We start from the raw sequence: 27,920 nt of genomic DNA, 5'->3' as shown, positions 1-27,920 counted from the left end.
AAGTTGGCGTACCCACTTTGTATGCCTCGTAACTTTTTTATTTTTTGAGAACTAACGTTAATATTGGAGAACTATCGAGAACTAACGAAGAACTAACGATTGGTATATAGATGTAAGCATTTTTATTCAAAAAAGTGTGCCCGCTGGAAATTCCATAATTGTGAAGTTGGCGTACCCACTTTGTATGCCTCGTAACTTATTTATTTTTTGAGAACTAACGTTAATATTGGAGAACTATCGAGAACTAACGAAGAACTAACGATTGGTATATAAATGTAAGCATTTTTATTCAAAAAAGTGTGCCCGCTGCAAATTCTATAATTGTGAAGTTGGCGTACCCACTTTGTATGCCTCGTAACTTTTTTATTTTTTGAGAACTAACGTTAATATTGGAGAACTATCGAGAACTAACGAAGAACTAACGATTGGTATATAGATGTAAGCATTTTTATTCAAAAAAGTGTGCCCGCTGGAAATTCTATAATTGTGAAGTTGGCGTACCCACTTTGTATTCCTCGTGACTTTTTTATTTTTTGAGAACTAACGTTAATATTGGAGAACTATCGAGAACTAACGAAGAACTAACGATTGATATATAGATGTAAACATTTCTCATCAGGAAACGGCGTGCGCTAGAACCCGGAAGTGTGAAGTTAGCGTACCCACTTATTATCGGCTATAACTTTTTTATTTTTTGAGAACTAACGACAAAATTTGGGAACTATCGAGAACTAACGATGAACTAACGATTGGAATGATCAAAAGTGGATACGCTAATATGGGTACGCCAACTTCACGGACCTCTCCGCGTGCCCCTCTAGTGTTCTGCTAAAGCTGGCTTCACCGCAACATGTGTATTCCTATTCGCGTGCCCTCTCCTTAATGTTTAATCCTCCTAGAGACACACAGACACAGACATCACTTTGAAAACACTTTTTTGGGTCCAAGGGGACCCAAAACGGATATATCCACTCAAAACTCATGCTCGAAAATTTTGACGAAAACAATAGACTACTTTCTCCATATACTATGGTATAGGGGGAGAAAGTAAAAAGAAAACCTCGTCATTGCCTTCCCTATCAGCAAACCCAAGTAAGTACTCATTAAAATTGATGTAATTTAAATAGGAAATAAATCTGACGATTAAGGTATTTTTTGGGGAATCTAGTCAGATAAAATAATGGAAATTCGCTTAGTTTACAGGTTTGCCATGGTTTCATATATATGATGTTTTTTAGAAAATATTAGCTCTCTGAGAACCTGTAGTAGCCTCTATGGCCGGGTCACTGAGCTATAATTCTAACGCTAGAAAAAAAATACACAATCGCATCGCAATCGCAATCAGCCAACACAAAATGTCAAAAACAGTCAACAAACAAACGAAACGAACAAACCAGCAGGAGGAGAGAAGAGAAGAACTCTTTCTCCGTTTGAGTTTTGTTTTGAAAAAAAAAACTGTAATGGTGGACTTAGTTAATTGTTGAAAGTGCATCACGGTTTTCATCTATTTTCTTTCATTATCATTACAGACATATCTACATGAACATAGAAAATAAGTCATTGTGCAAGTTTTGACTATTGAAATCCAAGGTAAATGATTTGAAGTTAGGGCCATAAAACGTTTATGCAGAGATTGTTATAATTTATAACCTCATTAACTTCAGTGTTGGTTAAAGTAAGTTTAAGACCTGTGGCAAAAGGAACTTAATGTGATTTTTTTCACTAGGCTATTAACATATTAGTTATTGAATTTTATCAAGCACTTGGAAACCCTATTTAACTTAAAAAAAGTTAGCCTATAAACAATCTGCACTAGGCTAGACCAAGGCCCTGCCTCTTAGTAGGCCAATTATTGTGTTAAACCGGGTTTTCTTAGGCGCGGAAGTGGAGAGCGGAGAGAGGAACGCGGAGAGCGGACTCCACTTGTCTTAGGTAATTTAATGTTACTGTTTTCCTAGAAGCGGAGCGGAACACCATGTTAATTTCTTTTCGCTCTCCGCGTTCCTCTCTCCGCTTCCGCGCCTAGGAAAACCCAGCTTTATACAGTCAAACCTCAGTAAACTAAAGGACAAAGGGTTAAACGTGTGTCTCAATCCGGGTATATGCTCATTGTTCACTAGGCTAGGCTACTTCACTGGTGATTCACCAGTTTATTTTGATTCTACAGTGTTTCATGCAAATTGGTCAATGTTTATCTTAGGCCTAAGTACTGGTACCCATTTTATTAGTGTTTAGGCCTACAGTAGGCCTACTTATTCTTTGCAATAATAGGTTACGACTGATGAAAATTACTTGTTGCTATTGGGATCCCTTCTGAGGGTAGTGTTAACTTAGTCGAACAGCAGTAAGTTAATAAAGAAAACGACCACCTCACCGATAAGTTTAAATTAAGAACAATATGACAAATAATGGTTAAACATATCTCGTCAGACAATCATTAACATGTAGTGTTGAAATTGCTACATATGGTTCGGCGGTTAACTTATTTAAATATCTCCGCCATCGTCAGGCAAAGAAAAGGATCCACTTGATGTGTTGTCAGAATAAATAAATAAAACACACATTATTTACTTAACATCACCGATAATGATAGGCCTATCAACTACACACACTGCCGTTGACATGGCAGGAAGCAGACTGAATGTTATGTTGTGATGTGACTTGACTCTGGGCTGTTGTCTGCGTTATCAACCGCTGATATTGGTCTATTGTAGTGACGGAAGAGAGTATTGAAAATATAATGAGACTTGAGTTTTTCTTTCAGAATTTGTGTGCTGTCCTTGGTTTTTATGTCTTTAAGTATATATATTTTGAATTCCAGAGTATTTAATAAATTTCCTTCCCCGCATTAATGAAGGATATCAAGACCATACTTTATATCTAGCATACCGGTAGGCTATCATGTTTATTGTCGATGATGTGTTTAGATTTCTGCATTTTGAGTTTAGGGGCTTAGGGGAGTTTAGGGGTTGTGGTCGGTGTTCTTTATACCTGGTTTTAAAAGGCCTCCCACTTTGTCATACATAGGTGGTTTTAATAATTTTTAATGGTCCTTTCATCCCAGTTGAGTTAATAGCTTAGGCTATGCTAAGTTACCTAACTTATTATTTCTTTTTGATCATAGCCTATAAGTTAAGTTAGGCCTATGAAGTTTCTAAATTCTTTTTTTTATAATATTTGTTTAAACATTTTTATGAAACCTCTAAACATGCTTACAACAATGTATTATGCTAAATAAGGTAAATCTTTCTAGACCTCTAGGGCCTACTAGTTTACTTTTCCCTTTTACTAAGTTCTTAGGTAGGTTTTGTCTCAGAAACTGACGTGGAATAACTTAATACTACAGTAAACCAATTGCAAGTGTTGAATAGTTCCTAACTTGTAAATCACTGACTTTAAAACAGAAAACTGGTCCTAGACTGTGAGATTTGACTACCCTACCGGTAGCCAGAATCTGATCCGGTAGGCTATCTGATAGCCTAGACTGTTAAAGATCAACTGATCTTGGAAACTTTGCGTTGTTTGTCAGAAGATTAACTGAGGCTACTATTCTAGAATTAGCTTACCAAAGTTGTATTTTCAGGATTGGTCAATAAACATAAACATGGAAAAAACAAAGGAATGGGAGCTTGAAATGCTGATGGAGAAATTAAGAGCAAAGACTGGACAGTTTAAGTCATTCTTTGAAAATGCCAAGGCTCTTCGTATGGCTTTGTTGGTAAGGTTACTCAAAACATGTGTAATAAGTTAAGGCCTAATCTATGTTTTGAATATTTATTTGAATTGATTATGAACTATAGTCCTCGCCACCCTAAGTTGAGGCAGCCAAAGGCTGCACTAGGTATACGCTGTGCGGCCTTGGGCTGCCTCAACTTAGGGTGGCGAGGACTATAGCTGAATGTGGTGGAATTGCTAGTAGCTTATCAGAGTTGTCTTTGTGGTCCACTACAACAATTTGCAATGTCACTGTTATTCCACATGTGTCTAACCTAACCCTACTAAACCTTATCGATGTCCCAATTAAAATATGCAAGGATGTGAAAACAAAACCAATTTCATTTGCAAATTTGTTTGTAGAACCTGTCTGTTTAACTCATTAGTAAATTGTGACTGTCTTGGTTAATCACATTCCTGAATTAAAAATTATTGTAAACATTTTAGCGAATTTCCCTATAGGGAAGTAGCTATTACCGTAGGTGGCACGGTAAGACCTAGACCCGGGACCGATTTACTTTTTCATTTTGATGTCCCCAGAGGCCAAAAACACCATTCGTTCAAATTTTTATATATGTATATATATATATATATATATACTTATATATATATATATATATATATACGTCCGTAAACGCGATAACTTGAGTAATTTTTGTCCGATTTTGATGAAATTTGGTTTAAAGGTGTAAAGCGGGATAAACTTGAATGAGTTCGCGAACCAGCACGATCGGACCATGGGAACGGGGCTTTACGGGGGGTTTTATGGGGTAAAAATTGGTTTTTCTCACTTTTGACCCTCAAAAACACAAAATTTCCCGATTTCTCTTAAGACCTTTTTAAAGAGCTTAAAAAAACAAATAATTTATTTTATAAAAGTATTTTTCTTTGATTATTAGTAACGGAGAAAATTAAAAAAATTGTAAATTTAAAATTCCCATGTTATTCTTATGGAGAATATTGTCAAATGTTGTAGTTTGCTTGTTTATGGATATATTTTGATCAAACTTGGCAAATTTATTTATTTTGTACTAAGCTATCAATATTTTACTCAAAAACACACTTTATTAGTTTCCTTGTAGCAGCAAACCTTTGTTCTCGTTAAACCTAATGTTATTAAAATATATTTAACTGAAAATCAATTCAGACAAATGGAAATTCGCTTAGTCGGCAGGTTTGCTGCGGCGGGGGTATTATATAATTAAAACTTTGAACTTTATTATGGTACGGTAGTAAAGATCATTGTTTGTTTTGTAACAGGAAAAGCGATACCCTGTTGACAGTGTGGAGAGGGTCCAGCTGCACAAGTGTTTGGACACGCTCCAAAACAATATCAAAGTGACGACTGTACAAGCAATGGTCGAGCGACTTGAGAGCGTTTCACGACAATTAGGGTAATTCACTCATCTACTTTCATGGTTAACTTTTTGACAAGGTGTTTGCATTGTTGTAATTTTAATCATACAGTTTTTGTCTAGGCTAAACATTAGTTTTACATAGTCGTCAGTGGATTGTAGCTTTGACTAAGGACAGAAGTAGATGTTTCATTGCCTTTAAGGTTGTCGCCAGTTGAGAATCAAACGTAAATTAATTGAGCCTTTGAGAGTGTGATGTTGGAAATTACACTAATTTATGTTGTTAACGCCAAATTTTAACCAAGCCCATCTGAAAGAACATTACTTTTCCTAGCATTAATTTTTACTTTCAATCTAGTTCCCAATCATCAAATTTGTGGTATAGTAAATATACATACCTATATACGCTATCATAAATATTTCAATGTAATGGTTGGTAATTCATGTTAGAAAAATTATAACCATCCAAATCAAATGTACTTTATAAAGAACATTTTGTGTAAATAAAATATGTCTATGTCTGTTGCGTAGGTTGAAGTTTGTCGCAGGACACTCAGGGTTGGACTTCTTCATCTCCAGTGACATGTTCTACCTGGAGCTGGTGTTGGAGCCGTCGGGTGGAGTGAGGGACGTCAAGGTGCATCACGAAGGCAAAGTGGAACAGCCGCAGGTCAGTTAGTCCCTCTAAGTAGCATCGGCTTGGAAAATATAGTAAAGTCCGATTGACCTAAACCGGCTGCGATGAGTTGTCTAAATAAAAAAATACCCCATTGTAAACATGTAAGAAATCATAAAGTTTCTTTGTTCTATTTCATGCTTTAAGTTGATCTTTCACTTCAACTACTAACTTTTCTATTTTTCCCTGTTCCATCTCAATCATTCCTTTATTGCCTGCCAAACTTATTTTTACATGCATAGCTTGCGTAACATTTTACAAATAAAATACATACTAAGCAATGACACAAATGTACACTAATACAGATAACCTCAGACCTAAACTACATGTTTACGAGATCTTGTGGTTCACATAATATTTTAGGCCCTATACTATAAAAATGATTTTCTACTAGGAATAATTTATGTTTCTGTTTTAATTCCCTAATACCACTTACTGACTTTAACTTTTTTGGGCAGTGAGTTAAACAGTATGGTGACATCATTATAAAAGACGTGGTTTTTTAAAGAGGAGGTTTTATGGTATGGAATTATCTATTTCCATTTTTGTCTGATGTTTTAGGATTGGAGAATCTAAGGTTAACAAAAAATAAAAAAAATCAGAATTTCCCTACAGAATTCAAACATCATTAGGCCTATGTTTAATGAGTACTTTGGTTTGTTTCTACAAGGAATGTTATAAAGTGTGTTTTTGTAAAAAAAAAAAAAAAAAAATGTTAATAACTCTTTATTAAATAAATAAATTTACCCAATTCAAGCAAAGTAAGTAATGTTTATTCTCATGTTAATAGAGCTGTGAAGAGTTGGTCGCTTGCCTCAGTAGACGAGACTTCTCCGACTTCACGTCCCAGTTGGAGGGTCTAGCTTCAATTTACCAGCTCAACGCAGAGAAAAAGGTTGGCCATGAACTATAGTGAAACCAAACTACTTGCAAAAACTCAATAGTAACCACATTTGCTCCAGTTAATTTAACTTTGTAATTTATTGTGTAGTAATGGGTAAACACAGAAATCATGGTTCTCAAGTTTGAATCCAAATTCTGAAATATTTATTTCCGAATCTTGAATCTTGTTTATGATTTTGAATGCAAGTAGGGCCTACAGTTGTTAAAAATAACATAAAGGTTTTAGAACAACTTACTGTTGAGATTGATTCTCACTGTTTACTTTATTTTGAATCAGTTCTGAAAAACGTATAATTGGTAGGCCCTACTAATAATTTAAAAAACATAATTTCAGCTCTGTCTTTCATCTTTCAAATTACTTAAATCCCAACTAATGGATAAAAGTCTGAGTTTCCCCTTTAAATTTATAATTATTTCTACTTGAAAATTTCTATTACGATTGCATTTTATTCACTGCCTTGGAAATATAAGATACGAGATTCAAATCTCAAAACTAGCCAATCAAATCTCATGTTAAAATTTCTTGAAATTCGTTGGTTTTGAGATTCAGGTTCCATACATCACTTTTCTAAAATGAACTATATTTTAGCCATTTTCTCCGAGTGAACTTTTGTCTAAACAATTCATATGTCTTCACCTCACCATTGTCAATCGAGTGATTTAGTTGTGTTGTTTGTCGATAGGTGAAGTGTAAGGCGTACTCTGCGCTGACATCGTTGGAGACCGACCTTTACACGTTGTCCTCTTTACATCCCTACAGCAAGGACCCCCAAGCTCAGGTTCACAAGGGCCCGGTCGGCATTTTACACAAGCGCAGAGGAGGTATGTTACAAACATAGATAGGACTCGTAGATATCAGGAGGACGTTGTCTGGTAGTTTTACATAAATGTAGTCTTAGTCACGATAGCACTGCCTACTTGAACTATAGCCAAGTAGGTACGAAAGCCTAGATAGTAGCCAAGCCTAGGAAGCCCCTAGGTACTAAAACTAAAGCCTTTCTTGCACTGTTTGTGTCTGTTTACAGGTCACTGTATGAAGCTAGTGTACTTTGTACATCCGTACGACATGTTGGACCCAGTCAACAGAGTAGCTAAACCACTAGACCCGGCCACGCACACTGATGGCCACAACGTCACTGTGTGTATGGAGGGATCCTCTGCTCACAAGCTGCAGACCACAACTCTAGTCTCGCCAGGACTAAGGTTTGAGCATAGCAAATTAGATAAACTGTAGTTGAAATATTTATTAGGCTATTAAGATTTTTTAAAACAACATACTACTTTGTGGAAGGTTTTCTAACAAGGCTTGAAAATTCAATTTTTTAAATCAGGTTTTTCATGAATCGGGGCTTTTCTTTATTCAGGGTGCCCATTACACCATGGATCCCTGATATTGTCCGTAAATTTTGTTGATTAGGAAGTTTCTTGAAATGTACTGAAATTTTTACTGGAACAAGAATTCTTTTGTAATCATGAATAGCATTTGGTCTGGTCATTAATGGAGACTCTTTGGGTCTCTTTTTATGTCATTGTCTGTATTAAGAATATGGCTATAGCAGGATGGGTGTTGCAACGATTGTGGGTTAAGACCATGCTGTGATTCTGGTGAAAACAGTTAACAAAATCAATTTCTAGTTTTAAATCATAATAAGTTACATTTTTAAACATAAAATATTGGAATTTTAAACTAGGAACACCTGGAATCTTGCTTGAATTAATAAAAACACACCCTTAATTAAATTGAAAACAATTTACAGTTTTATGAATTTGTAAGGATGGTTGTGATCAATCTCTTGTGTATAATTTTACAAAGTTTATGATGCTCAATTACCTTGATTGCCCTTGGATCAATAAAATAGTTATAGTGTGACTCGTTGTTGGAACCCTCATCAGCCCACACACTGCCAACTTACTTACACTTTTGCTTTACTTGAAAGTTTACTGTACTACAATCCGTGTTTGTTCAGAGGCGTGCCGGTGTATGCGCCATTGACCAGTGCCAACAGCGCCAGTCTGCCAGCGTGTTTTGTCCTGCGGCTACGTGAGCCGGTGCCTGTGTGCGTGGCCGTGACACGGCGCATCACGCAGGTCACAGACATGGAGTGTGGTGATCTGTCCAGTCCGGTGCCTCTACTCACACTCATCACGCAACATGTGAGCAAGGGCAAGCTGGACACCCGCGGCTTGCTTGTGGTATGTGTACTTTCTTTTATTACTACAATTAAAATGCTATACAAAATAATAATTAGTTAGTCTAGTCGTGCAGTTGCCAGCTTGACATATTTCACTAAGACAATGTTGTTTGTGAAGTCTGTTTTAAATTTTGAACTTTCAAGTTTAACTTTGTTGTGATTCAGTTCAATTATTTTGTTTAGCTGAGGATTGGCAAGGTTTTGTTGTATTGTGTACTCATGTTTTGTTATTGCTTGTTTTGTTTTTGTATGATCGGCTTTGAGGTCCGTGTTCATGGGTTGATACAAAATATGAATACCCACTGCAATCTCGCTTGATATAAAAATAACTTCAGCTGATTTCTAGTGTTGCATTTATTAGTTTACAGTGGGGTTTGGTTAATAATACAAACATAATGTAGGCCTAATTTGTTTCGAAAGTTGTTTGGTAAAGTTCAGATTTTGTACAGTCCAATATTCAATGTTCTTCCTTTGGCATCTAAAGAACTATAGAAATTGAGTCACAGCCTCATAGAAGATATTAAATATATGGGTAAAAAAGTTATCAGTCCTTAATTGGATCTCCAGTGGGAAACCATCAGCCTTGCTTGAACTCTGTTTTACATACTATCCTCTGGTTGGTTGCAGAATCTGCCTGACCAGCAGCACCGCTACTTCATGACGGACAGTCCTGGACTGGAGGCAGTGTTGGTGAGGTCGGTGCCGTTCACTCTACCCCAGCATGTACCTGCAATACTGAACCTGCTGCGACAACAGGCACTGTTCAACTCAGTGGTGGCCTCCTGCATAAGGCCCAACTCTAAACTCGGTACTCTCCCACTTCTCTAAACTAGTCTGAAACATTAGAGTGAATGAAAAATTGATACTTACAATCGAACCTTGTGTGTAAAGTTGGTAAATTATGCATTACAAATTTAGCTGGCTTAACTAGAAACCGTGATCAGAAAAAATGAGACTCCTATCACCACACAAATTGAATTATAGTTAAACATCAAACAATGTCTCGTTTAGTACAGCATCGACTCATCGAGTTTACCTGATTAATAAGTGTCATATTATTTAAGTGTTTTACTATCTCTTCAAAGACGGGCTTAAAAAGCATATAAGTAAACCTAGAGACATAGATGTTCCTTGGTTTGCTAGCCAACTTTGTAGGCTGTGCAGAAAACACCGGTGACCTCTTGGCCCCTTCTTGGCCGAGACGTTTGGAGTATAGAAGTGTGGCCAGACTGAGGGGGCTATGTCTGATTATGTTACTGCCGTTGGTGGGGGCCTTTGAACGTGACACATGTTAAAAAAGAAAAGCCACTTGTCTCAACATTTAGCGAGGTGTCACACACTGCCTGCTCTGTGTGGTTCATCTCCTATACTCCACACATCTTAATCTTAAGCGCCACAATCAAGTTATATTTCAATTACAATGTGACTTGTTGTCTACGCAGGTGAACAAGACAAGACAGTGATGCTGGAGGTGTCTGCGTTGTCATGGCAAAGACTTAGTGTGTCCCTAGAACATCCTCTAGAGGAGAGCATGGCCACTGTGGAGATGGATCTGTCCGACATCAGCAATCCCTCGTGTAAGATATACACAGCCAACGGCGACACCAGCTCTGACTACGCGACCAAAGTCTTTCAGAGGTTAGTCAAGTGCTGTGCAAAGAACTGAGAAACTTTTTAAAACTATTGGTAAGTCAGAAATACATTTGTTTCAACCATTCTCTATTTTTACAGGTGTCTGTCCATTCCAGTGACAATGAGAGCCCTTATCAAGTGTTGGCAGCGAGATGGGTCTGTAAAAGAGGCAAGTGACACCCCCACTCCTGGGGGGATGGGAGGACTGCCAGGGGGAGGGGTGGGGGGAGATCCTGACATAATCATCAAGCAGGAGCCTGGTTCCAATTTGGATTCTCCGTTTGAACCGTTCTCAGGGTCAGACGGGGGTCCTGGAGGTCTACAACTGGCAGACGACAAGACCAGTCTTCTAAACCTGCTGAGTGACAACAAGCAAGGCAAAAAACGCAAGCGAGGTGACTCAAAGAAGAAATCTTTGGAGGATTGTGATATCATCGTTGACAGTTCCAGTGATGAATCGGTTCTTTCTAAGGATTTGGATTTTGATTTGGACCTCATTGATAAGAAAAAATCGCCACCTTCTTTATTATTAGATTTAGAAAATAAAAATCTAGTTCCACCATCTGTTAGTATAACGCCGATTACTTGTAGTTCGTTGATATCACCCTCACAAAATTTAAACTCAGTGTTGGAACGTAGACCGGGAATAGAAATCATCCCTTTAGTGCAGACTTCGCTTCCCAGTTCCATTACAATAACACCTATCGGGAGCAAAGAGGACAAGAGTAGGAAGAGTGGCAAGAGTTCGAAAAGTGACGATAAATCCAGGACGGAGAAGAAAAGAAAGAGAAGGAAAGAGGATTCAGGAATGGGTCCTCCTGAAAAAGTTCCTGCGAAACAAGACCCTTTAACAAAACCTGTAACGGTTTCTATCAAACCGACTGATTGTGAAAGCCGTCCCCAGTCCCCAAACTCCAGTATTCGCAAATACAGCAGCTCACCCACGCCGTTATCTTTAGTCAGCAGCAAAGGCAGCCCTAAATCAGTGAAGAACAGTCCAAAACACTCTCCAAGTCCTGCATATTCAGTATCTAGTCCCAAAAGTAGCCCTAAACACGGAACATCATCGCCCAAACATCAGGGAAGTTCAGGAAAACCGAGTATGTCTGCTTTAAAGTCAGCTGTTAGTTCTCCAAAGTCAGATTCAGGAAAAAAGTCCTCCGGTAGCAAAGATTCGAGTAGAGATAAAGAAAGAAAGTCTGGAAGTGCTGGACACCAGAGTCCAAAACTTAAATCGTCCAGTGTGAAATTAAAACAGTTGGATCTTTCCAGTGGAGAGATTACTGTAACAGCTCACAGTGGGGGATCGACTCCTCCTTCAGGTGAGAAGGCTCAGCCGATGATGCGTAACAGAAAAGGTTCTCTGTCTGCAATTGTAGACAAGCTGAAATCTGCTCAGCACTGTGGTGATCCGTTTGTAGAGGGAAATGGTAAACCTAGTAGTAACAAAGATAGGAGTTCTACAACCATCAGCAAAACCGGCGATAAAAGCAATGCCAGTGGTGCAAAACCTGGAGAAAGCAAAAATCCTGGAGAGTACATGGTGAAACCTAGTTCTGATGGGATGAAAATCACCATCAACAAAACAAGGACCAAAGATCCCAATAAATCGGGAAAACAGAGTTCTAGTTCTGGTGGAGGAAGTAGTTCAGGAAGTGGGTCTCCAAAAACACACACTGGTCTCAAACCAGGTGTTAACAGTGGTCCTGCTTCGAAGAAACCACAAGCACCTCCTGGAAAAACATCAACGAAACCTAGTAGTAAAGTCCCTGGAGTTTCCAAAAGTTCAACAAGTGGTACAAAACCGGTAAAGTCAAGTAGTAGTAGTAGTAGCAGTAGCAGTAGAGATAGTAGGGTGCGGATACCGAAACCTGGTGATAAGTCAATATTCAGTTCTTCTAAGAGTGATGCAAGAAAACTGAGTCCAAGTGGCTCAAGGGACGAGTCGGAAACATTTAAAATCCTAAACACTGCTCCAACGATATCCCCTGAACTTGTGGTTCCGGGATTCATGAAACAATTGGACACTAAATTTCAAATTCCTAAGCTTTCCCAGAGGACTGCAAACGTTGATGATATCAAGAAAGATAAATTCGATGGAACTAAACCTGTCGACCAAAATAAGTTCATCGATCTGTCGATGAAGTCTGACTCAAAATATCCCTTGATTCCAAAACTTGATGACCTGATAGTGGATGCTAAACAGCTTTCGTCTCCTACCCCGAGTGTAAAATCTCTGGAAATAGACATATCCGATGAAAGCCCTTTAGACACCTCCGTATCCTCGGGGAAAGATGATATCATGAGCAGTTTGAAAATAGAACTTCCGATCGGATCTATGTCTTTTGCGTCCGATGAACCTTCACCAGAAGTGTCCGAGCCTATTCGTCCCCCTGATCCACCAAAAACTACCCCCACTCCCCAAGAAGCAGCAGAAATTCTTCTGGACTTTTCCACTCTTCCAACCAAATCTATTCTTCCTGATAAGTTGATGTCGGTTACTGAAAGAGCGATGGCTTCTATGATGCCTCTTCGCAAGAACCCCACACCTCCATTGCCCCCACCGGTGTTCCCCGCGTCTCCGTCAGTTTCTGTTCACATTGTCAAGTCCCCCGCCCCTTCCCCTCTAGTCATCCCCTCCCCCCATTCTGCTTCTCCTTGCATTACAGACGATGAACTGATGGACGAAGCATTAGTCGGTATAGGCAAATAGCAACTAGGAGTCCATAGTCTTATCTATGTATAGTTCCAAAATAGTCTTATTATCTTTTATATACTTTTTATCATGAAGTATTTGCGATATATCATATATAGCCAGTCAGTAATATACATACTTATGTACAGTATTATAGACTTTTAGGAAATGAGATTATATAGATTTTATAATATATTGTATTATTTGTTAATATCGATCGTTCGATGCATTATTACAAGGTTGTTATGGTTTTAGTATTTTGTTACATTTTTTAATTATTTAATTTCTAGATTAAAGTTAGGGAAATATTTCTTGCCATAATAATGTATATAGTTTTTGGTTGACATGTTTATTTTTAAATTTTTAGCTTGCATTCTGGGAGAGGCATTATTTTACTTAAGTCATGTAAATAGGTTTTAAAAACCATTGTATTATAATATACTTCTTCCAGTTATTAACTATACATCATCTCTTTACAAGATTAAAATATTAGATATATATATATAAAATTATAAAGATACAACTACTGTATTTTGCCTTTTACGATCAAGAAAGTTAATTTGAATTGAATGTCATGTTTATTTTGGGTAGCAATGTATCCCAATCAGTTAGGAGTTTTATCACTATGTTTGGTATTATTTGAATTAGTATCAGGTTGCTGATATTTCTGTGACTGTTGTTTTGATCCATATAAGTGAAGGTTTTAGTATTTTTTCCATTTTAATCCTCATTTACATGGGTTTAGGGTTTAGGCTCATGTGAGGAATGCATCTAAGCTGGCAGTTTGAGAGGTTCACTTTTGACAAACGTCCGAAAACAGGGTGGCCACAGATTGGGAAATATGTACAAAATTCTTGTATCTGGGAATTATGTAAAAAGTTTAGAAAATTTCATTGGGAATGTCTGAATTAAGACTGCGATCACGGCGAAATTACATCTTTTGTATGAACATCTTCCATGATTACAAAAAAATCGAGAACATCTTCAGAGGTTACAGAAAAATCGTATACATCTTCCGAGATAACATTGACATCATCTTCTCCCACAACCACGACAAAACCGTTAATTTTTCATCAATGACCAACCATTGAGATCTGGCGCCATCTAGGTGCATGTTTACCCAAATATGAGTGTAGAATGGTGTGAGATAGTGGTGTATCTTTTGTTACTGACTAAAATAAGCTGTTTCATTAGCCAGGATGTTTATATTAAAGCCCAATAACCAGGGACGGCTGGGTCCAGTTTCGAACCATCAACGCACTATTGACTTCTCTCAGGATCAAACCGGTGACCTTTTGATTGTTAGGTGAGTGCTATAACCGCCCGACTACACAGCCATTGCGCATCTTTGCTAGAACTCTCCGCGGCCAAGAAAATATGCACTCGGTTCGACTTTACATGCCCAAGCTTGGCCCGATGATCAATTTCGGCCCGTAACAATATCTTGGGCCAACTTTCATGGAACCCTCATATTCTTAGTTAAATGTACACTTGGCGACTAGAAATCGTCACCGGTAAAACCAGGTTTTGCTGCTCAGAAAACGGGTAAAAATTTGTTAATGTTTCTCTAGGAGTTCTGTGGTCACCCTTGAAAATGTTCAGTCTAAAAATAAAAATATGGTAGCTGTTTGTGATCTGGTACTGTTTTATTTTTGCTAAATGCTACACTATTAACTCAAAAGTATGTTAAGATTTTATTGGAAAAAGCAAAAAGCTAAACTGTCTTTAATGAAAAGTTTTAGTTATTTTATTCATGCGTATCACATGTTACTGAGGCTTTTGTGAAATTCGTCGACAATCGTAGTTTGATGTATTTTCATGTCATAAGCAATATACTTTGTGCAATTAATTGTAGCAGAAGATAAACGACTGAAGTAGGCCGGATTGAAATTTGTCTGATAGAAAGTGTTGGTAACATAATATTTAATTATCTTTTACTACATCAATGGGTATATAGATCTACTTAATACAATAAAGGATAAAGGTTTTTTCCGTATCATCCCTTTTTCATCCGTCTTACCCGTATTTTTACGACCAAGGTGTTATTTTAAAGCTCATGATCTAGCGGTAGCAAGCGGACAAACTAATGGCAAGTAAAAGGGTAATTTCAATTAGGGCTTGGCCCCCTAGCCTTTAATTTATTCCTAGAGGTGCTTTCAAGAGTTAAGTGCTGCTGAACATCTTCCTTTGTATCAGTTTTAAATGTGAATTGTAATCCTTTTGAAGGTCTTCAGTTGAATTTTTCACTACAGTCATATTGTAAAATCAGATAACTGTTTGGCATTTTTATAACTTGGAAGAGTGGTGAGGAAAGTAAATAATTCATTATGTAGTCATGCAATTGATAACCATCTAATATTGTTAATTATTTAGTGATTCATTTAATGACAAAAAACATTTTATCTGTACAAAGTGATGTTTTTCTTGATGTTAATTTTTGATTACTTAGTAATCTTTAACATGTAATTGAGTATTGAAATATTCGTTTTGTTTTGGAGGAGTTTCTAACCTTATTAAAAATATGAAACTTGTGCATGGGCACCATCGTTTCAGTATTATTGCCTTAAGTATCCCTCAGGAATATCCAATTCATTACCAAAATACTGACACTATTTTTGTATAGACTACAAAAAACATCTAATACTTAAAAAGTACTACCAACTACTGTTAAAATAAGCATTTGAATATGTTAGATTGATTATCTTGCAAGTGAAAAACAAACATACAAACATGAAAAGACAATTTTTTTGTTTGTTTTCTACACAAGTGAAATTTTTCTATGAAGGAACCGCAAACACATTTGCCATGAAAATTTGTTGATATCAAATGTTATTTGCACGAGCAGAAGACAGCTTAGCAACATTACTGCCTGCTCTGGGTGCTAACCCTACTCTTGACAAAAATTGTTTCTTCATGCAGTCCAAACTGTTCCTTGATATAAAACCTTGTCATACATTATAACTTTATTACAGACTTTTATTTTTGTCCAGATGTAAACTTGTTAAAAATTAAACCCATGATATTGCTAAGTGTAATTTTACAACAGCTGTGGCTGGTTTTTTCACTTGCAAGACAATTTTTCAATGCATTAGAACTTGTATGAAGAATCCAAACCTAGTAGGCAGTTGATTAGGTGTCCATAAAATATACACTGGTCCTGTGCTTAGAGAATATTTATTGTCGGAGTGCATCTTAAAAAAAATATATAATTGAAGTCAAGATAGATTAATTGTATCTTTTTAGATAGTCACATTACATTCAAATAGTGTTGATTTAATGTGATTCTAGTAATACGGGAATATTTAATGGTATTAATCCTTAATAATGTAGAAATAATTAAATTTAACAATTTGTTTATTAGCCTTAAAATTTGTACACTTTTGCTGTTGTAAATTTAAACTACAGGAGAGTTTGTAATTTAAAAAAAAAATAAGAGCTTTTAGTTCAGTTGTAAGTAGTTTTTGGAGTCTTAATAGTTGAGGTTGTTAAATTTTTTTTGTTAGAAATATCTTTTAAAATTGACAATATTGTTTTTAGCATAAAATCAATGATCATATTGTTGGCATACATTTTAATTAATTACCTTCAAGATAGATTTATTTGTACTTTTTTTATTTACCCACTTTTGTAAAAACCTGTATTCTAAATACTGTAATATATTCTTTTGCAGCCTATTTATAAAGTGTTTGAAAAGTCTAGAAAAACTTAATGTTAGTTGAGAAGAAATAATTATGATAATCGAGGTAACTTGGGGAATATTTTAATTCATTTAATTTGCTTATGGTTAAAAACATGTATCGACAAGATTGTATGTAAGAAAATAGAAGGGAGTGTGCAAAGATTTTTTTCTAAATCAACAGATTATTATTTTAAAATAACAATTTAATCCACATTATGTCTGCAGCTGAAAAAGTCTTAGTGCTCTCTAAGTAATCAAAAGGTCGCTGGTTCGATGTGGAGAAATTCTGTAGCTTTTTGGTTGTAAAATCTGGCCCAGCTGTTCTTATTCATTTGGCTTTAATGCATTGCCCTGGCTGTAGAAATAGCTGGTCAGTAACAAAGCAATTTGTAATAATTTTAAAACATTTTCAAAAGTTGGTCATAGCATGGATAATAATCTAGACTTTTCATACACACTTTAACATACTTAACAAACTGATATTTATTTCAGATTAAACGACTGAAGATGTTTTCAGATATAACAAAATAAAAATGTGTAAATAGTAAATATTTGACTGATTTTCTTAGGGACTTTGGTACAAACGTTGATGAAATATTTATTGAAGAATAAAATTATTACTATTCATTTTTTGTACTTATGTGTGAACCCTTTGCATTTTTCAATTACTTAAGGAAAATTGTTGGAGCAATATCGTTTTGCAAAAATAAATAATGGCCCAACCAATAAAAAATATACATTAAGTTATTTCATACTGTAGCAAAGGCTCCTAAAGTAATCCTAAACCAGCGCTGATTTTGTGGCAAGTATTTATCTTTGTCAATATTTCAAAAACTTTTTTCATGTTCTAGTTGTTTTTCTAGGCCACTTCATGCAAATCAAAATAAGAAGGTTACAATACCTGCAGACTGCCTTTAGTGGTCCTTAAATATCCAACAGGATTACGCGTTTCGGTATTTGTTATACCATCATCAGATCCATGGATCTGATACCATCATCAGATCCATGGATCTGATGATGGTATAACAAATACCGAAACGCGTAATCCTGTTGGATATTTAAGGACCACTAAAGGCAGTCTGCAGGTATTGTAACCTTCTTATTTTGATTTCAAAAACTGTTTTGTTGGAGATGAAAATGTGAAGTGCATACGTGTTGAAATCATAATTGCAGGATTATTATGGCCAGAGAACAGACCATGTGTCAATTACAGCAGAAATGATGCTGATGACAGCAACGTCAATAAGTGATGTGTGTGGCAAGACAGAACATGGCTATCAGTTTGATGTTACATTCAAATTAACAACCTTCATTTTTCATTGCAATATGTGCTGGCATCTATAAGCTTTAATCATTGAAAAAGTACAAGTCTAAAAAGGTGTTAGTTAGGGTATTAGTTTGTTAAATTACCTAATTTAAAATTTTTTTTTACTGCAGCAAAAACAGCTGTTTTTTAATGTATGTGTTATGGGTCTAAAGTAGCATTTTTACTCTCTAGGGAGTAAAAATACTTTTTAGTCTCTAGGGAGTAGTTGTAAATTTTGATTGTGGAAATCCTATAGATCAAAATTATTTTTCGATTGATTTATTATGTAAGGATTTAGCCTTATTGTTGAATAGCAGGATTGAAAACAAGCTTGAAGTCGTTTTGAGATGTTACTTTTTTACACAAACATTATTTCGTTTTCTAGCTTTGTTTTTTAATTAATGATGCAGTATGACGAAAAATATAGTTTACCTGGTTCACCACACGGGCAAAAAGTGACTTTTTAACCCTCGCTCATTTTCTGACCTTGGCTTAGTGATGAATAATGTACTATTGTATTTAACTATCATTGTGCTCTTTCTATGACATCTTATTAGTAAGAAAAATTCTATGGAATGGAAATATTCTAATGTAAGTTTGATTGGTAAATTAAATGGACAAAACTTTTTAAGTATTGTACCTGCGAGTAAGGAAAAATTTAGATACAGGATCGGGGTTGATCCTTATTTGGCCCATCAATTTTAAAAAGATGGCTCTTTTATTTGTTCTATTAGTAAAACATCTTCGTTTAATTTTCCTTCTAGCACAGTAAACTTTTTCGGAATAATTTCTAATAATTTATTTGTTAAATTAAAAGGTTCTGAAGCAGTCGAGTGTTGTCCAGAACAGGTGCGACGCATTATACAGTGTCTCGGCGTTATTGGTTTAGGCCTTGGTTTTAATTAAATAAGCAGAATAAATAACTGCCTCATCTGAATATCAGCTGTCTTGTGGACCCGAGCCGAAGCAGAATCAATTACACACTGCTGCTTCATTGCAATACTGCTCCGCGGATTATTAACTTGCTTTATATAAGAAAACTATTGTAATTCTTCTACACAGTTTACAAGGTGGATAAAATATAAATGCAATTTAATTTTTATGGTGTCTAAACTATTGGAGACATCAGATTTTTAGTGAATTTGCATCCCAATTTACTTTTTATTCAACTAGGAATAGTTACAAATTACCCGCCAAATTTCATACAGCTAGTAATCGTAAAAAAAACTAAAAAGTTTTACAAACTATTATGATTTTTTTGCATGATTATTATACTATACCAGTAACATAAATATTTTATTTTATTTTAATGTTTCGGAGCTTTTGATTTTTTTTTTATAATTAGTAGTATGTAGTACCGGCGCTAAAAGTAAATAGTTGTGATAGTTGTAGGGACTACTAACTGTCTACTCCTTTTATCTATGCTACTACCTATAAACACCTAAATAGATAGAAGTAAACATTAAACTATGAAAAATGGCAACAAAATAAAAAAAAATAATAAAAAATAACTGATATCTCAATATGAAAAGGTATTTCATATAATTGATAACATAACACTGTCAGAATCATAATAATAAAAACTAGTCATGTTGATCAAATTATAAAAATTGAATAAAAAGTGATAAAACTGGTTAAAACTGTAAAGGCTGGCCAGCACTCTTGTATCACTGTCACTGACTAAAAAAAAAGGTTTAAGGTTTTTTTTTAGTCAGTGACAGTGATACAAGAGTGCTGGCCAGCCTTTACAGTTTTAACCAGTTTTATCACTTTTTATTCAATTTTAATAATATGATCAACATGACTAGTTTTTATTATTATGATTCTGACAGTGTTTTAAAGGATCTTTTGACATACCACAATGTATTAATGCATTGATGATGTGGTTGCATACAATGACCTGACGATGTTCTAAGGATCGAAACTAGTTGTCATACTAGCAACTGTGGTTGGATAAGGTAATTCTTCCATTTTATCAATTATATATTCCAACCAAAGGGTCACAATGAATAACATTTAATATTTAATATAAGTTAAATACTTAATTGTAATAGGTAGTACATTTTAAAACAATCGTGCGTGGCCTGAATAATTGTATAGTAAATATTTCTCTTAAATATCAATATTTAACTTGATTATCAATGAAATCATGAGTTAGCAGCTTCACAAAGTATGAGTAGATATAGGTATCTTATGCGGAGCTATCAAAGCACAGAGCCATAGAATGTATTCTATAGCCCCCTATCTTGTGTATGAATACAATAAAGGTGCAAGTGTATAAGTAAATATCTCATTCCAAGTGCTACTTCTGCCCAAACTGCACTTTTATGGTTAGTATCACTTAAAAAGTTGCCCCAGCTTTTGCATAATCTCTGAAGTCTTTCCTCATATAAATGGAAATTTTATATTTCTGAATGAGTGTTGAACTTAAGTTTGGAGTGAATGCACCCCATTTACTGAGCAGCTTAGAGTTTTGTACAGTTTATAGGTGTTGTTTATTTTTTTGAATGTCACATTAGTTTGGATGTAGTCAGAGTTTGTACATGAACATTTTATTAAACCCATGCATTTAAACATTGTGTATCCAACACAATCAATTTTTTCATTACAGCCATCGTGAACAAAAAAATAACGAATTTATTGCACTGAAGCTTGTTGTACAATTAAAGGTTTCGGGGAAATCCGGAATATAAAAAAAACACACTAATGTTATTCTTTAAAAAAAGACACAGTACTGTGTTACTCATATGTTATTCTTTAGCAGAAAAGAAACTGTCATAGTTTAATGTATATATTTTTTATCAAATTCAGAAAATTTATTTATTTCATCCTAAACTGTTAACATTTTATTTAAAAATACACTTTTCCTTTCCTTCGTAGTAGCAAACCTATGTACCTACTTGTTAAATCTATTTTACTTAGAATAAGAAAAAAAATAAGAATTTGTTGTTTATGAAAATAATTTACAGTACTAAAAACTCAACCAGACAAATTGAAATTCATTGCTGGCTGGGGTAAGGATTTTTGTAGCTAAGTATTGGTACCGTAACAGCTAATATTACAATTCAAATTGTAATATTTTGTACACATTTTTGTCAACAAACACAAAAAATCAACAACAGTAATCAAATAAATAGCATTTCAAATCTAAGTTAGCAAGGTAGACAGTGCCATTGCCATAGTTGTAATTGTAGTCCCTACACATTGCACACTTTAGACAATAGCTGTGACACAACTCCCTACGATAGTTTCTCAACAATTCACTAATTGTTCAAGTTGATTGGAAACCCTTCAATCCGGCGAACTCGGAGTCGGAACCATTGTCGTAATTCTCTATTCACTAACATAACTTGTCCTCACCTAAGAGCACTAAGGTGATTTGGAGCGTCTGTATCACTATCATTGGTGTTCTCTAGAATGGAACAGAATGGGACTTTGACCTGTGCGGTTCTATTGGGATCCGTCTTTCATCTTTGACTTGTTATCTGATAGCCGAATTTAATTGGGTAGCTAAGTGGTTTAAAAGCTAACTCTCTTATCCAAAGGATGTTGGTAAAAAAACTGACTGGGTAGCTGAGTGGTTAAAGTGCTAACAATCAAAAGGTGGCCGGTTCGATCCTGAGAAAAGTCAGTAGGTTTTTGATGGTTCGAAACTGGAGCCAGCTGTCGCTGTTGATTGGGACTTTAAAATAAATGGTCCTGACTGATGAAACAGCTGATCGTAGTCAGTAACAAAGCTACGAAGATCATCTTACTACACTAATATTAGAGTTAAAATGCGCACCAAGATGGCGTGAATTGAACCCTACTCATAATTGAAAAGTGTTAATTTTACACCCAGTTTCCATTTTACTAACGATGCTTTGTAACAAAAGGACAATGTTAAGTAAAATAAACGGTATTAACAATCTAACACTTATGCGACCCCCATTTGAATATCGACAACCTTTATCAATTTATCATGGTTAAGTGGTGTGAATATCATAATATTTTATAGGGAAGATCACAAAAGTTGCAATAACGTTTAAACCGTAATTGTTTGAGCAAAGGAGGATTGCACTATTTTGTTTGGAATTATAAGAACCACAACAAATTTAGTTTTAATCAAAACCGGCGTTTTAAATCAATTTCTTTTATTTTATTGTTTTTTAAATGGAAAAATAACATAAGTTACGATAACTTTTGATTTAATTTTGTTCAGAATCTAAAGGACTACAACATACTAAAGTTTCATCAAAATCATTCGCACCATTTTAGAGAAAATCCGATTTTTCTGGTATATTATGGAAAAATCACCATTACAAATCAAAATTTCAAACAAATGAAGAAAACGCCTGGAGATACCATGGATTAGTGCCTACATACAAAATTTCATCAAAATCGGACAACAGGTGTGGTCTATAGCTCTCTACACATCCATACATACAGACAAGACACACAGACAGACATAACTTTGAAAACCACTTTTTTGGGTTCAGGGAGACCCAAAACGGATAACTACTCTCAACTCGAAAATTTTGACAAAAAATACTTTCTCTTTATAGGTCCTATGGTATATAGGGGGGCAAAAGTAAAAAGGTGAGTTTGAATTTACATCCAACCAAAATAAAAACAAGAAAGGGGCAGGTAAAGTTTAGCTCAGTTATACAGGATGTACTTACTGACAAGTACAACTTAGTACAGCTTACAAGTACAACAGAAATAGTTTTTATGGATTAAAAAACAGAAAAAATATTATCAACTTGACCCTGAAATTTCTTTTACAAAATCAGAGTTTGTTTTTCTAATTAAAAGTTATAGATATATACAAGATGTGCCATCTTGTAACAAAGATTATTTCTTAATGATTACATTTTCAGAATTAGTTTATTTGCTGCCTACTTTAAATTTCATAAAGATATCTTCAATAGATGTATAAATAAAAAAAATAAAAATGACAGCCATATATCTATCGCAACAAACAATGTGTCTTTGAAAACAAAAATGTTATATTAAATTGTCTTTTTATTTTGACCCATCTTTTTATTTATTTGTACTTACTGCTATATATGGAACAACATGTATAAGAATGATTTAGCTACAGAACAATGCAAGTATAGATAGTACCTATTAGGATTTTATTTTGAAAACTAAATAAACCATAATTTGAACAAAAATGAATAGAACAGCCCTAACTTATAGCTATAGGAACTTAATATTAGAGATTTGTTAAACTTAAATCATCTTTAACCTAATCTAAATCGTCAATATAAACTTCAAACATATGTGGAGTGTCAGGTATTTGAATCAAACACATAAACAGGCTCTTTCATTTTGAAATTTGATTCAAAACAGTTCACATCTAAGAAGATTAGGAGATTATAACACAAACTTTGCACTGAATATCAGCTCTGTTACTCAGGAAAGTTTTGAAAGCAAACAGGTTTGAATCTGGGCAACATTAATGGTCTGTTTGTAATTCTCAAGTTTGTCTTTTAAGCGGTTTACACCTACTTCAGGATCCTATTGGACGGCCATGTTCAAAATTCAATAGAACGATTATTAGCGTCAATGTGGAGTACTTAACATATTATCAATGGCACTTAAGCTTCTTTGCAAGGGGTGTTTGGAGTGATTTCCTTTCCACAATATATTACTTTGAGGCCTGAATAGTGGAGATCTGTCAGAGAATTTGAAGATGGAGCATTCAACATGGATTGAAAAAATCCAAATTTTTGTAACATTATTTGTAAATTTATATTTATTTATCTTGTAATTATTAATGAAAATAAAGCATTTTTTTTATCAATTGGTGAAATAAATTACAACAACTAAACAAGTAGTTAAGAGTACCCCAATAACCAAAACTATTACCTTAATAGCTTTCAATTTTTTCTATTGTTTGCTATCTTTTAGAAAGGGCTAATTTACACAATTAACAACTTTTTGGGTTGAAGTAAACATTCGTTAAACATACAAACTAATTTATTATGTGTGTGTCTATGTTACATAAGTTTGATTAAGTTCTCACTTTTAGTTTACATTGTGTGAATTTTCAAAGTAAGATATGGTTTTTGAAACTTTTAGAAACAAGGGTTTTTACCTTCTGACTGTCTAAAAAAAATTTTAACAAGCTAAAAGTTTTTATTTGTGTCATAGGAATACGTAGAAAAAAAACCAAAAAACATGTTTAATATACTCTAAGTAGCTTAGTTACTTTTCTGTGGAGCTTAAAACAAATTGTTTCTAAACTAAATATTTTGTTTAAGCCAAAAAAAGTGAAGTTATTCTACCTACCATCGTATTTAAAAACAAAGTTTGCGTGAAGTAGTGGTACCTTTGTACTTGAAAACATCTTGTTTTTGAATCTCTACCTCTTGAGTCCAGCACCAATTTAAATGCAAAATGCCCAGGTGTCCTCAAGTGCATGGAAAAACAAAACTCAATTAGCTCAACAATTAGTTTGGCCCAAGCACTGGCTGCGCTTGTTCTGTAAGTGAAATGTCACTAATTGTTTTGGCCAGTAGCAAGTGCCTTGTAAAATGTGTTTATTAACTCTGTAATAATTGTTAATAAGTATAGGTAAATCTTCTGACATGACAAACATTTTGAGAACATTCAGTTACGATGCTTTAATACACAAACTGAATTGTGAATAACATTTGTTTTTCAGAGAAAAGCAGTTGTTTCAAGGATTTAAATTGAATTCAGTTTTAAAAGTTGCTATCCGTGCCATAATTTAAAACTTACAGTTCCATGTAATTGTTTGATTAAAAACATCCTTTTCATGTCATGTAAACTTAAATTTCAAACTACTATTTTTAACTACTTGCTTTTATTAGCAGCTCTGATAGTAAGATTTGAATGTAGAATAAGAATATTATGTAGGCATTGAGTCGGAGTCCTTATAAAAACAAACAAAAAACTATAATGATTAATCATTTATGATCTGTACATAAACAAGTGTGTTTTAAATTATATTGTAATACATTTAATGTTAAATGAGTTGCTGTTTTCTACTTTTACAATATCCTATAAAAGATTGATTCTGACAAACCTTCAAAGAATGTTGGACGTTAGTACAAATATATTTAAGGTTAGTTTTAAATTTTAAAATCTGCTGTTTTATTGTATAATCATATAGTAAAAATACAAGTCACAGTGAACTGAGTAAAAATGAAAATCCACAATATTTTTACCCCAGGCAAAAGCTCGGTTACCACATGATTTTTAACAAAAACAAATGAATCCAGAAGAGTAATAAACGGAGACTGGGCTGGTATTTATGTGTATTATTTCAGCTGTTATTTGCCGAGAGACAGTGTGTAGTGTTAGACAAATAGCAGGTGTTACTTGTGTGTTTGAGTTGGCGTAAAAACACATGTCTCTTGTTAAATCTACAGTAATACAATTATGAAAGCTGTGGGTAAATTTACAGAATGTAATTACATATAGGGTGTATTATGAAGATTCAGATTCTCAGATACTGTGTTGAAATAGAACGAGCTGTTTCCTTTTCCTTTTTCATGTCAAAATATATCATCAATACTGCCGGTATTATTAATTAAAGTAATATTTTAGAGGAAAGCCAACTGGCTAGTATGGAATTTTTTTAAACGAATAGAGTGTAGCTATAGCTAGCTTACCTGAGAAAATTAGCGTCCAGGGGCTAATAGACAGGCAGTAAAAGAACACAAAATATAATACTATGATATCTCGTCCTAAATGTAGGAGTTCTTCAGAAGATAAGTTGAAAAGAAATGTTCGGAAATGTTTCTCTTAAACCTACTCTCTGAAGAAGTTATCTTCTTCTGTTTTCCCAGTACTTACAGTACTTCTGTACAGGTAAGTTAGCTATCTCTTTTCAAACAAAGTTAAATTCCTGTTCTTCCATGGAGGCTATGCTATAAGCCACGTAATCGTGTAGTTGTTGCTGTTTCTTCGCCTGTTTTTTATTTGATGTATCATAATCATTTCCGTTTTTATTTGACCGTTAGAAATTTAAATGTCCTTTTGAGAGGGGAAAAAATTCATAATAAAACATTACAAAATACAAAATAACATTAAAAAATATTTTATGAAACAAAATTTGTTAAGTTTTAAAATACTTGTATTATTTTTATTACACAATCCCGTCCCATTCTGTTTTAATAACACGTTTAGATTGATAAATTAATAAATTATAAATAAATACCGGTAAATTAATAAATGTTTTCAAAAATGTAATGGTATTATATACTAGATAGTACTGATACTTTAAAGCTTTTATTCAAAGAGTTTTCTTAGTGACCATCTGTTGACAAAATAAGATTGGATAAGTGCAATAAGATTATTCTGAGACACTTGCTAAGACGTTTAGCAGCCGAGTTCCAAAAGTTGTCGCAGCTTCTACTGTAGCTGTCAGCAGCTTAATTAAATTAAGCCTGCCCCAACAATCCGGTCAACTTCTGGGGAGAGTCGCCCAGCTGTTACAGCCATTATAGCTGTCAAGTGATTGGGTACAAGTTTTCAACTTAACTACTCTACTGATTGGGCTTATACGACAGTAACTTTAGTTGAGAAGGGAGGTTGGTTTTGGAAATGTTTTCAAGTAAATCACTATGGTAAAAGATCACAATTTTACGTAACATTAATTGCTAACATTTTACCTGCTAACTCTAAAATTATTTTTGATATAAAACTTGTTATACAAAAACAAAACAAACTTAATGAATATGTATTTAATACTTAGGTACATATAATGAAGTTTATAGTTGAATTTCTTTACTTTACTTCAAATTAGTTGAATTTATAAACTTTTTCTAGGTGGACGAAAAATTGTACATATCAAATAATTATTCAGTAATCACTTAACCATTTGTTTGTTATTACTTACATAATAAGTGCAAGAAGGTTTACAGCTTTAAAAACTAACAGGAACTTAATTCTTCACAGTTGTTAGAACGTAACAGTAACATTTAAATCATCAAGTATAAAATTGGTCATTCCACCTCTCTGCGTGCCACATGCAGGAATGAGTGTTTAATTTAAACGAGGGGTTAAAACAGCTTCCACCCTTTAACTCCAGCTCTATACTTCACATGCATTAGAACCATTAGGGTGGAATAATAATGTTCTAAATGTGTCTTACGCAAAGACTTGTGTAGGGGTTTCATTTTCTGGCTATTTAAAACAGTGGTAACAAATATATTCAAACGTTTTCTAGTTAAATACATTTTATTCATAAAGATGCATTTATTCGTTCCAGCACTGACTAGTAAATAAAAATTTGATTTTGTCTGCTAAAATTAATTGTAAATATCGATAAATTTGTATTTAAGTTTTCTGATTTTCAGTTGCCATTATTTTATTAAATATTTTAATAAAATTTAAAATAAATAAATTAAAATTATGATATTTTAGTGATATTTATTTTTCATTTTATTAGTTGCTATTTTAATTAAAGTGTCATATTACAATTTTTTAGTATCAAAGAAGACAAATCTTTGTTTTGATATTAAAAAAAAGTTTTGTATTTTTAATATATATACTTACTTAACTTGAAAACTAACTAACATTTAACTTTAAAAAAAACTCTACTTACACATTCAGCAAAGTGCTTGATAATTAATTACCCTATCAAAACTATTCAACCAGTTTTTTTAGTTTCAATTGCTATTTAAGTATGTTACTGTACCTAATTATTCACAGATCTCTGGATATTAAAATATTGTACACATCTTAATTACCTCACCATTTATGTGTTTTAAAATTACATTTTTTACTTCTTCCCTACAAAAACTTTGAATA

The 27,920-nt window shown here is 34.2% G+C and overlaps 1 protein-coding gene across 1 annotated transcript; it reads left to right on the top strand.

The window, feature by feature from the left end:
• The first annotated feature begins 1,468 nt into the window (after positions 1 to 1,468).
• On the top strand, positions 1,469 to 14,860 carry LOC129002237 (mediator of RNA polymerase II transcription subunit 1). The gene is made up of 11 exons (XM_054429896.1): positions 1,469 to 1,590; positions 3,584 to 3,718; positions 4,975 to 5,108; positions 5,601 to 5,739; positions 6,536 to 6,640; positions 7,332 to 7,470; positions 7,674 to 7,851; positions 8,616 to 8,841; positions 9,468 to 9,648; positions 10,283 to 10,478; positions 10,572 to 14,860. Exons 2-11 carry the CDS (start codon positions 3,605 to 3,607, stop codon positions 13,183 to 13,185), a joined length of 4,026 nt encoding a protein of 1,341 aa, XP_054285871.1. The 5' UTR covers positions 1,469 to 1,590; positions 3,584 to 3,604; the 3' UTR covers positions 13,186 to 14,860.
• Positions 14,861 to 27,920: the final 13,060 nt, after the last annotated feature.

Source organism: Macrosteles quadrilineatus, unplaced genomic scaffold, assembly GCF_028750875.1.
Source record: "Macrosteles quadrilineatus isolate MER2022 unplaced genomic scaffold, UCM_ALF_1.0 Scaffold_9__3_contigs__length_116548681, whole genome shotgun sequence".
NCBI lineage: Eukaryota > Metazoa > Arthropoda > Insecta > Hemiptera > Cicadellidae > Macrosteles > Macrosteles quadrilineatus.
The sequence above is the reverse complement of the archived record's forward strand: the minus strand, read 5'-3'. Positions and strand labels throughout refer to the sequence as shown.

Bases quoted from the DNA above. Each gene is read 5' to 3' on its own strand.
- LOC129002237 (XM_054429896.1), top strand. From the start codon at position 3,605: ATGGAAAAAACAAAGGAATGGGAGCTTGAAATGCTGATGGAGAAATTA. The intron at 7,852-8,615 runs GTTTGAGCATAG...GTGTTTGTTCAG, and splicing joins CTAGTCTCGCCAGGACTAAG to AGGCGTGCCGGTGTATGCGC. The intron at 9,649-10,282 runs GTACTCTCCCAC...TTGTCTACGCAG, and splicing joins AAGGCCCAACTCTAAACTCG to GTGAACAAGACAAGACAGTG.